The following is an 11,642-nucleotide window of genomic DNA, read 5'->3' on the forward strand; positions in this document are numbered from 1 at the left end:
GTTGTTCATCGTTGAAAACAATGTATGTGGCCTCCTTAAGATCTATGTTGGATTACAGCAGTATAGCGTATTGGCTCCATACAGCCAAATCTCTTATTGGGAAAGTTGATGTGATTCAGGCTCAGGCATTAAGAGTATAGTGGAGCATTTAAAACATCGCCAACACCTGTCCTGTAGGTAGAAATGGGAGGTATGCTCCTGGATTAAAGGAGGACGCAACTGATGGCAAACTATTGGGCTACTATACAGGACACAAAGGGGGTGTTGCAGGTGGTCTGGGAGATTGACATTGCAAAATAGTTTACCCGGTGGTGGTTCCATGGAGTTTGCATGGCCTGATATAGACCGGTATTTGTTTGAGGTCAAAAGGAAAGAAAAAGATAAAGTTGATTTGGTCAATTGCACTGCAATGGGTGGAAAAAACTAGACAGGAATAGTTGTTGATATCCTCCAACTTATCCACAGCCCAGTAAGTTTAAAGTATTTTTCATTCAAACACGCGTCAAGACATACTGTATGAAGTCCTTCAGTCAGCCACAAGAATAACTAATCAGGGAGGTCAGGTGAAATTCCTATGGGTTCCAGCGTATATGAGAGGGCGGATGAGTTAGTAAAGCTGCCTGTAAAGAAAGGAAATATAGATATGCAAATTAGTAGAAAAGTGGGACAGATGAGGTAAAAGGGAGACGTCTACATCATAGTCTAAAGAGTGTCAAAGTTAGTAGGGTGGGTAGTGGGCACAGGAGAAGGGAAACTGTGTGGACAAGGTTAGGGTTGGGGCATTGTGTGCACAAAACAAAACACTGAAACTAAAGTGGAAACACCAGACAGGCTTGTGTGAGGGATGTCAGGAAGAGGAGTCACTTGAGCATTTAGATTGGAGTTGTAGTGAGTATGAGAGGCAGAAAGAGATGAATAAAAGTACTAAGCATGGGTGAGAGAGCACAGATTAGGTAATGTTGGCTTTCTTAGGGGACCCAGGGTATGTTTTTATGGAGATATTATGGATAACCAGGGATGGGGTGCAACGGTGGTTCTCAGGGGCGAGGATTTTATAGCAGGTCTAGGTAGGTCTTATAGTAGGATAAAATATAGGTGAACGTGGTAAATGTGTGTTTTTTGACGGGGATAGATTTTAAGTCTGTTGTCTGATCCACACTCCGGAGCAGACGGTGGCGGTAATGAACCAATAAGGTGGATGCCAACCGCCGTTAAACCGGAAAAGAAGGAGAAGAAAAAGAAAAATTTGCATGAGCGTGTCGAATTAGCTGGAGGGCGACATTGTATTCGCAGTGCAGCTACTTATTTCGTTTGCAATTAAACAATAATGTCTGTATTTCCGGATTTGAGAGAGTTTGTCAACGAGCGACTAACTGCTGCAGCTGAAGACATATTCGAAGTTTTTAAAAACGCAATCGTGGAGTACGAGGAAGAGATCCAACGTCAGCGCAGACTGTTGGAAATCGCTTGGAAACCTGATGTGAAGTTACACAGGATAGGTGCGTAAAACCTCATTGTGTTTAAAAAGCTAACCGATGAATATGACTCATAGGATCCTAATGCATTAAAGACATACGTGTTATATTGTTCTGCTCAGATGTCCTTATGTATCGTATTCCTTTTGTCCTTCCACCTTCCAGAGCTCCCACAGCAACACGTCTTTAAGGAGGACGAGGTTGTCTCTGACCAGCAGCAGCAGCAGCAGCTCTGTGTTCTGGTGAGGAACTCCACTCTGGACCAAGAGGACCCAGAACCTCCGCAGATTAAAGTGGAACAGGAGCAACTCTGCACCAGTGAGGAAGGAGAGCAGCTTGTACTGAAGCAGGAGACTGATGACTTTATAATTCCTATTCATGAGGAAAGTGACCACAGTGACGATGATCACACTCTGAACTCTCACAGCTCTCAGGAAGCTGAGAGCCAAGATCTGATAAGAGACGAGCATGGAGAATCTGGAGCAACTAGTGCAGAGCCAAAGCAACCGGTTCAACATCACAAAGGCCAAACTGACAGTAACAATGTATATAGTCCAACTATGTCAACTATTCACTGTAATACTCGCACAGGTAGAAAGGTTTTCACATGTGACATATGTGGGAAATCTTTTAAATATAAGGTATACATGCAAAGACACAGGTTAATACACTCGGATGACAAGCCATATTCATGTGAAGTATGTGGGAAAGATTTTAGATATAGATCATATATGAAGAGACACAGGATGGTACACACAGATGAGAAGCCGTATTCATGCGAAATATGTGGGACATATTTTCGATCCAGCAGTCACTTGATAGTCCACATGAGGACGCACACAGGTGAGAGGCCGTACCTTTGCAAGACCTGCGGGAAAAGGTTCAGTGCAGTTTCAACATTGAACACGCATAAACTAATCCACACCGGTGAGAAGCCATACATCTGTAAAACATGTGGGACAGCCTTTAGACTTAGTGTTCACTTGAGAGGCCACATGAGAACCCACAAGGATTAGAAGCCGTACCTTTGCAAGACCTGCGGGAAAAGATTCAGATTCTCGACATCATTTAAAGGCCACATGAGAAAGCACACAGGTGAAGAGCCGTGTCTTTGCCAGACGTGAGGGAAAAGATTCAGTGACATTTCAGTATTTAAAAGATGCATGAGAATTCACACAGGTGAGAAGTGTTATACTTACAAAACATGTGGGAGAGCGTTGAGATGTACACTCTAAAAACTCTGAACAATGGTTACTTAAAAAAACGATGGCAACAAAGTGACACGTAATATAATTGATTAGATTTTAAGTACTACAACTTTGAGTAAAAAGTATTGAATAAATTAATTAAATCTAAACAAAAAAATTATAACAAATTGATTTATATTTACTGAATATTTGGGTGAAAGTGATTTATATTTACTGAATATTTGGGTGAAAGTGATTTATATTTACTAAATATTTGGGTGAAAGTGATTTATATTTACTAAATATTTGGGTGAAAGTGATTTATATTTACTAAATATTTGGGTGAAAGTGATTTATATTTACTGAATATTTGGGTGAAAGTGATTTATATTTACTGAATATTTGGGTGAAAGTGATTTATATTTACTGAATATTTGGGTGAAAGTGATTTATATTTACTGAATATTTGGGTGAAAGTGATTTACATTTAGTGAATATTTGGGTGAAAGTGAGTTGGATTCACTAAATAAAATAAATTATATCAATTCACATTTTAGCACATTGTTACTTAATTCAACACATTCCCACTGCTATTCTAACTATACACCTATTCAATAATATTGATTGTCACTTTGTTGCCATAATTTTTCTACGTCTAATTCACTCAATACTATGAAGATGGTATAGTATTGAGTAAATTAGACGTAGAAAAATGATGGCAACAAAGTGACAAAGCCACAGTAAACTTAACTTGGGCAAACAGATCACCATGCATATACAGTACAGCAGGTAAACATTTATTTGTGGAAACATTGAAACATTTTTCATGTGCAAAATATCAAAATAAAAAACAAAGTAGAGAAAAAGGCTATAAGAAAAATAAAACTGAAACAAATGCAATTCAATGTCTAATATTACGACGTTTTAAAACTGCAATTTTTTTTCTTCCAGATTAAATATTTTCTTTATTACATGCACATATTAACATTTAAGGGCCAATATGTTTTTCAAATGCCTTATTTCTTTATTTCTTGCTCAAATGGGACTCACTTGAACAAATGCAATTTCCTCAATGAAACATCACATTTGCATCCCTGGTGTACACAGTTGAATCACAAGGTAAAAGAACAGCTGCCTGTGCATCAAACATCATGCCACTCCACTCAAATGAGTATGGTTAACACTTGAACAACCACCTGCAGCACTAAAACTTTGCTGAACTCCAGGAAGACAAACCTATACTTCTAACGGGAATCCTTAAAAAAAGAATCAACTCAAGCATTGTACAACGAGTTGAAAGTAACGACATAGGACAGTTTTAACAGTGACTTAACAATTCACTTTTCAGAAGCTAGTAACTTGTAACAGTCCAGCCCCAGTAGGACTTTCTGGAACACTTCAAACGTGTACCTGAGCTCCTTGGGATAGGCAAGGTTAAGTGCATATGCCAAGCCAACAAGCATGCAGCAAGGCCTTGCAAAGTTATCCAAAGCAGACAGAAGTGTCATGGCCTCTACCACGATACCGACGTCGTCAGGACCCTCCGACGTAGTAGTCTTGATGGTGTAGATTCTCATGCGTTGTACAGCAAGGTCCTGCGACACAGTGTCTTCATCAGCATCCTGAAATAGCAAGAACATTGTGTATTACGGACTGTACGGACTGTACGGCCAAAAGACATTGTAATGTTAACAGTCAGCAGAGCTGCGACCGCTGTTTGAAACTATACTCCGGTAGAGAAAACTGCAAAATGGTGATCTGAATCTCTGGCTGCGGCATCTTAGTGCCGTGAATGGAGACGTGCGACTTCGTGACTACTTATGACGGTGAACTTGGGTTAACGTTAGCTCAACACCGGCCAAAGCTGCACACAACACAATAAGAGACTTTAGCAGAATATAATGTCACATTTAAAAATAAAGAAAGAAAGGTGAAAGGCGCTCCTTGTTCATTTGTTTCACCGACTATTCTCCAGAAATTCACGGTACCGTTAAAGCCGAATGGTCAAACCTTACTGCTTTTAGCAGCACATTAGGTCAACGTTACTTGAGAAAATGAAATGCAGTGATGTTAATATAACTGGTATGCCTCATTTCTTACTTTTGGGAGCAAGAATGTTTGTTCCTACATGTGTGCATTTACCTTAATACGTCTGTAAGTTCTACCGCTTCTTAGGTAACCTCACTTAGCTTGTTAAGGTGGGGGATGGGTGGAAACCACGAAACTCTGTCAGAGTCCATGAAAGTTTGTAAAAGTAGATGAGCTGGTATCTAAAAAGCATTAAATATACGGTATAACATTATGGAGTAAAGTCATATGAAATTGTGGCATTGAACCGACCACTTTTGAGAAAGGGCAAGCTCAAATCGTGGCAGCGGCAGCTAGTAGAGGCACTTCCTGTGGCAAGCTCAGCTGCCGCAGCAAGTTGCAGCAGCTGCCACAACTTTGTGGCAGCTGCCACTGTTTGCCACTGTTCGTGGCAGCTGACACAACTTGTTGCGACAGTTTCCACTGTTTGTTGGAGCTGCCACAACTTGCCACGGCAGCTGAGTTTGCCACAGGAAGTGCCTCTACTAGCTGCCGCTGCCACGATTTGAGCCAGCTCCTACTGCCACTTTTTCCGTCCTTGCCATGAGGCTCAAAAACACGGTAGACTGACTTAATGAAACCCCACTAACGTTAGCTTAGTGATTTAAATAAAGTTACAGCCCAGTAAAGTTTGCATGTTTGACTTTCCTAATAAAATATAATTAAAGTCTACTCAGTGATTCACAGCTGATTTTATTCAAACAAAATTAAGTAAAATCTAATTAATACATCATTGAAATTTGTTGAATTCAGCTCAAAATAATTCCAAACTTTACATAGTCTTTTTTATTATGTAAAGATTACTATTATTTATTTAGGAGACATTAATTAACGGCAATCACAGTTTTTACAGTGTATAGCAGTTACTTGAAAAGCCACATCACTAAAGCCATCATTGCGAGTTAGCGTGTCATGTAACATTTCAACCGTTAAATCAATCTCATTTATTGTCTTTGCTCTTCTTTTTAGTCAACGTTTGACTCACTGTGACTGGACATGAACATCTTCCTTTAATGATTTGCATACAAACGGTATATTGAGGGAAATGGGTGTTAAACTGTGTGGTAAATGCAAAAGTGTGCATTATGTTAAATTGTGTAATTTTCTGGTTCTGAACCCATCAGAAACAGTAGTTTCCCCAACATTCTGTCCTCCTGAAACGCCACTGCTTATGTATGAATCACGGTTAAGGGTACAATTATCCTGTATCCTGACAACTACTCAGTAAGATGTCCTTGAACATGACACAAACATGTTAATAAAAATGTATCAGTTCACTTTATTTCAGACCATAAATATCAAATATACCAAATAACAAAAAAACAACTTTAAAAGTAAAAAATAAACTGGAGCATCAGCCACCCAGGGTACCCAAAAAGCCCACATCAGCACTGAGGTACGATATCAGCCAGGTACGTCCTGTAAAATTGATCACATCGCTCTGTCTTGTTGAAAAGTCCTATTGTATAATATATTTTTTAATTTTGGTTATCACTGAGAACCTGGTGTCAGTATTATTAGTGCAAAGGAGTAATGGTTGGTCTCAGAGCAAGTAAAGAAGCTGTCATGTGTAGTGTGTTGTGTGTTACTTACTATATGGAAATTTAGACGTGATTGGTCGCATACATAATGAAAAAAATGTGGGAGGTGGTGTGTCAATAAGGCCAAAGTAACACATTTATACCCAGGGTCTAACAGATTAATCAGGCCTTGCTCAAAACAGACAAATAAACTCTTGCACCGGAGTCACCACAACTCTAATATATAAAACGAGAAGCTTTTGGTAAGATAGACCATTTCATGAGTCATGCTGTACCTCAATCCTGTACCAATCATTACATTTACACAGAAAGTGTCACTGCCAGACTTGAGGGTACGCTACTATACCAACAATATGTCTAGCATTCAAAACCTTGACACATTTGTATTAGCTGTTAGTTACATGTTTTATTTAAGTCTGTGTACAATGATCTCCTTACAAACAACACAGATGTTAGCATATATATGTACAGACCTTGACATTTTATAGGTCTAGAGTGTAAAACATGGAGGATAAAATATAGGTTAACGTGGTATGTGTGGTATTTTGTTTTGTGTGTGTGATTTGTTTTGTTTTGTTTTGGGGGAAAGATTGTAAGTCTGTTGTCTGATCCACACTCCACAGAAGGTGGCGCTAATGTACCAATAAGCTGGACGCCAACCGCCGTAAAACCAGAAGAAGAAGAAGAAGAAAAAGAAGAAGAATAACACGGGTGGGTTAGTTGTTATCTCCAAAATAAGACAAGAGAAGCAGCATTTCCAACAATGTCACGACTGCTTTTACCAAATTGTTTTTGTGTCAAATGTACCCTACAAACAGCGCGTGGGCCCCCTTTGCTGACATCGCGAGCCGGAGCGCGAGTCAAGCGTAAGCCGAGTGTTTTTATTCAACAGCAAATACGGTATGTCGGAGGGTCAAACGCAGCGTTTTTTAAGTACCGGTCAAAGTCCAGGATTTGGATATGCGGGGTCGCTGCGGGGGTCGCTCTAGCTGTCGGACTGAAATACCGTAATGACACAGCCAACACTTCCTGTGATGATGAAGTAGAAGAAGCGCAGAGGACTGATCGATACAACGATGCCATAAAAGTTAGCTGGGACCTTGTGGAGAGGATAAAGGTAAGCGTTGAGGTAGGCCTATGAACTTCAGGGTTTCAACTTATATTCCCTGCCTGACCTCGGCGTTCACCTGTTTCACTTCAGTGTTTGTGTCTCGTCTGTTGTCACTCAGACTGAGGTCGGGGCTCCTGGGATGGTGGTTGGGGTCTCTGTGGATGGTGCTGAAGTCTGGAGTGAAGGTTTGTGTCTACAGAGTCAATACTAAAGTGTTTGTTTTTTTTGTTTGTGCCATGAATCAGGCCAGCAGAACCATTTACTTTACTGAAATTTATTTAAAAAAAGTGATAGTGGGTTTTGTTGAAAGATCGTAGCAAAGTATGAAAGCATAAAAGTAGAACTATTATAACCTGTAACCTTTTTGATTCAAAGTATAACCATTAAACATATATACTGTTTTATTACTTGATAGAGGTGATTACACCTATAAACTGCATAGACACCTTATATAAAATGGTCACTTACAGTAGGAGTGTTAGAATTAGTTATTGTAGCACAGAGACTGTTTCATTGAATTTAAATAGTTTTATGTGATTTTTGTGTGAAAAACTTAAATAAAAATGCAGCCTTACATTTTGTAAGTGTCTGAAGCAAAACAAAGTACTCTGGTTCTTTAGAACAATTTAACCCTCTTCCCCTGTTGGTTAACGGTGTGATCAGATGTGACGACTGAAACATGCAGAGGAGCTTAAGGTAAATTCCCAGAGTGAAGACTTGGCAGTGTTAGTCATAAAATGGTGAGAATGTTCACAATAGGCAATAGTAAAGTACAGACGATGTACATAACTATTATATACAGGGTGTTAGGGTTACATCCCATTGAGAGCGCCTAGGGCATTAGCCGTAAGAGAAAGACATAAAAGGCTGACGGTATTGTTCCAACACTTCCAAGAGGAACGTATATATCCTCGCAGGTGGGACAGCACGACAGAGTAACCACCGTGTTAGGTGCGAAAGACTTCCCCGCCTGGAAACGGGGCAGGAGCCGCTCACGCTACAGTTTTCACAATAAGTGGTTTTAAATTTTGCAATGCATGGAATCTTCCTCTCAAAACACATTGATATTTATATGTGATGCATTTAAAATCCTCATGTGATTCAGGGATCGGTTATGCTGATTTGGAGAATCGCGTGCCGTGCAGCCCAGAAACGGTGATGCGGATCGCCAGCATCAGTAAGCCCCTCACATCTGCAGCTGCTGCACGACTGTGTGAGGAGGGGAAACTACAACTTGACGTCCCTGTCCAGAAATATGTCCCAGAATTTCCCCAGAAACAATTTAACGGAGAGGATGTAAGTCACTTGAACGAAATGGCAGAGTGTTCTTGTTATCAGGAGTAATATGGTGCTGTTCAGCTCACGTGCACGTCACTCATTGCAGGTCACAATAACCCCTCGTATGATTCTGTCCCACCTGAGTGGTATACGGCATTATGAGAAGGATGCGAAGAAAGTGAAGGAGCACAAGGAGAAAGCTAAGCGTCAATTAAAGCCAGCAAAGAAAGAAGATGAAAAGAGCTCACCAGAAAACAAAGATAAACCTGCAACAGAACCAAACACCAAAGACAAAGAAGTCACTCAGGAGAAGAAAAAAGAGTTTGAGCACGAGGAATACTACTTGAAGGACAACTTTGAAAGTGTCACTCAAACCTTGGACCTCTTCAAGGACGACCCACTCATTTTCAAACCTGGTAAAGCACATATCTGCTTGCTAAACCATTCAAATATGATGCAATGTCAATGTCTTGATGAGTAAGATTCTTTTCTTTTTTTTGCAGGCACCACTTTTCTGTACTCCACCCACGCCTTTACCCTGCTTAGTGCTGTTGTGGAGCGAGCTGCTGGACAGCGCTTCCTGGATGTCATGACGAACATGTTCCATGAGCTGGGAATGCTAAATACTGTTCCCGATGAGAATGACCCTATTATTTACCACCGCTCCAGGTAACGTATAAGGACATCGATGTCAAGCTATGGTCAAATTGCTGTGGCAGAGTGTCACAAATGAGTACAGGGGAGATGTATAAAGATGTTCCAATACCATTACTTTCCTTTTCCGATACTGGTTCCAATAACTATGAATGCTTTTCTTTTATTGTCTAGTTTGACATATTTTAGTGTAAAATATTGCCATAATGCTAACATTTTGCTAACCCCTGCCCGATTTGAACTGCACATGTGCAATTCTCAACAGTGACGAGAAACAACATACCAATTGTTGATGCTCCTCCACAGATTCTATCACCTCAACAAGAGAGGACGTGTCAGGAACTGCCCGTATGTAGACAACTCCTACAAGTGGGCGGGAGGCGGCTTCCTCTCCACGGTGGGTGACCTGCTGCTGTTCGGTAACGCTCTGCTCTATAGCTACCAGGTGGCCGACCTGAAGGACACAGAGGGCCTTCTCCCTGGCTTTCTCAAACCCCAAACTGCCATAGAACTTTGGTCCTCAGTTGACAGGACAGAGGCAAGCTGGGACAAGGACGGACTTTATGCCCAAGGCTGGCTGGTAGTGGAGAAACTACAGAAATACGGGCAGTGCAGGAAGCGTAGACACTATGTGTCACACACAGGAGGCGCTGTGGGGGCTAGCAGTGTGCTCCTGGTGTTACCCAGTGAGAAGATAGATGAGAACCAAGGACAGACCCCTCTCCTCCCTCAGGGAGTGGTGGTCACCATCATCACTAACATGCAGTCGGTTGGACTCAACAGCACTGCACTGAAAATTGCACATGAGTTTGACAAAGCCAGAAGCCTGTAAGAGCAAGTTGTTTACAGAAGAGTTTTACGTTATTTCAAGTATTACAAGTATTTCAGATCAACCTCGAAAACCGTGACATTTTGATAAAGCTATTACATACTGCCACTAGGTGGAAGCAATTTTCAACAAATCGTCAGTTTGTCGGCTTAATACAGAGGTTCATCCACTTTTTTAAAAGCTAACACAACTTTATTGTAATACATGTAATTCTGCATTTGAGAGAAATAAAAACATTTCATATACAATGGAAGTAGATTGGTTGCTTTTTAAAGCAGCATGGTACACCTTTAATGTCTTTACATCCCGCGTAGTGTCCCTGAACACATATCTTCTCATAGCAACATGACGTGCTTTGGGGGAAACCCTGCTGTGTGTTGACCTAATACTGCACTTCTATCAATAATCAATAGGGTCACATTTGTACAATGTATTCACTGCAGAGCCAACTGTTGGATGTTACAATTTACTTTAACCACAAGTACAATCCTGACATTGTCTTTGAATTTAAAGAAACAAGAACAATTCCAGATGTTGATGCCTGATTGAGTTTGGTGCAGAGATAGATTGTTGATGGTAATTCAGAGAAGTCCAAATTCAGCTTTTTTTCTCCTACAGTTTGTTAGCAGTTGTTGGACAATACTTGGAAGTCCATCAAAAGGGAAAGACTAACAAACGTTTGGCTATCCAGTCCAACAAGTTGTAATCATCTCTTAACCACGCTGAATTGAAGCAGATTTGATGCCACCATTTTCATTCTAAGACTCCTGGGATCTCCTGTGCCCCTGTTTTTAGATTTATAGGACTGATGAATGGCTTGGGATACGCTAATTATACAGACTCCCACACACGGTTTGCTGCCTGTGTGTAGTCCTGCATGTCCAGCTCTGTGAGAGACAGTTTGAGTGTAAAAACTGCAGTCTAAAGACATTTTTGAAAAGTGAGGTCATCTTGCTCCGTCCTGGCTGCTTCAAGGGGCAATTATGGTTTTGGGGTTAAGATAAAATGTAGGATTAGGTTAAGAATAGGCTAAAGTTTGAGGTTAGGAATGAAGTGCTGATGGTTAGAGGCTGGAGAATGACTAGCCCATCGTGTGTGTGTGTGTGTGTGTGTGTGTGTGTGTGTGTGTGTGTGTGTGTGTGTGTGTGTGTCAGAAATCACAGTCAAATCTTTCAGTATGAGGGTTCATTGCATATATTAACACAAACTAATATTTATTTAATAGCATATTGAACATATTGATTGATTGATTGATTGATACAGAGGGTTATTTCATAATTCTATATTTCAAGTTCAATATTTAGAATAATAGTTTGCATAATATTACAAAGCCCAACTATGCTTTGTACATTTCAGGCAAAGCACATAGATTGAAATGTGATTTAAAATGAGTAACACCAGTGCCAACTTAATAGCTTTGTTAAAAAGTCTACTGTGCAAGGCGTGATTCAATTCCCACCTACACTCAGTTGTTGTTTG

At 40.4% G+C, this 11,642-nt stretch overlaps 2 protein-coding genes across 3 annotated transcripts; both read left to right on the plus strand.

The window, feature by feature from the left end:
* The first annotated feature begins 1,264 nt into the window (after positions 1–1,264).
* On the plus strand, positions 1,265–3,312 carry LOC137881281 (zinc finger protein 234-like). Its single transcript, XM_068723162.1, has 2 exons — positions 1,265–1,499; positions 1,641–3,312. The coding sequence occupies exons 1-2, from the start codon at positions 1,328–1,330 to the stop codon at positions 2,489–2,491; spliced, it is 1,023 nt and encodes a 340-aa protein (XP_068579263.1). The 5' UTR covers positions 1,265–1,327; the 3' UTR covers positions 2,492–3,312.
* Positions 3,313–6,979: 3,667 nt separating this feature from the next.
* On the plus strand, positions 6,980–10,411 carry lactb (lactamase, beta). 2 transcript variants are annotated; one of them, XM_068723971.1, is made up of 6 exons: positions 6,980–7,420; positions 7,521–7,587; positions 8,508–8,698; positions 8,787–9,096; positions 9,184–9,349; positions 9,641–10,411. In XM_068723971.1, the coding sequence occupies exons 1-6, from the start codon at positions 7,055–7,057 to the stop codon at positions 10,164–10,166; spliced, it is 1,626 nt and encodes a 541-aa protein (XP_068580072.1). In that variant the 5' UTR covers positions 6,980–7,054; the 3' UTR covers positions 10,167–10,411. The 2 variants fall into 2 exon arrangements, with proteins under 2 accessions (XP_068580072.1, XP_068580073.1); XM_068723972.1 differs by having other exon boundaries at positions 6,980–7,408.
* Positions 10,412–11,642: the final 1,231 nt, after the last annotated feature.

The sequence above is a fragment of the Cebidichthys violaceus genome, unplaced genomic scaffold (genome assembly GCF_023349555.1).
Source record: "Cebidichthys violaceus isolate CVI_PGR_0920_01 unplaced genomic scaffold, fCebVio1.0.p SCAF_3, whole genome shotgun sequence".
In the NCBI taxonomy this organism is placed as follows: domain Eukaryota; kingdom Metazoa; phylum Chordata; class Actinopteri; order Perciformes; family Stichaeidae; genus Cebidichthys; species Cebidichthys violaceus.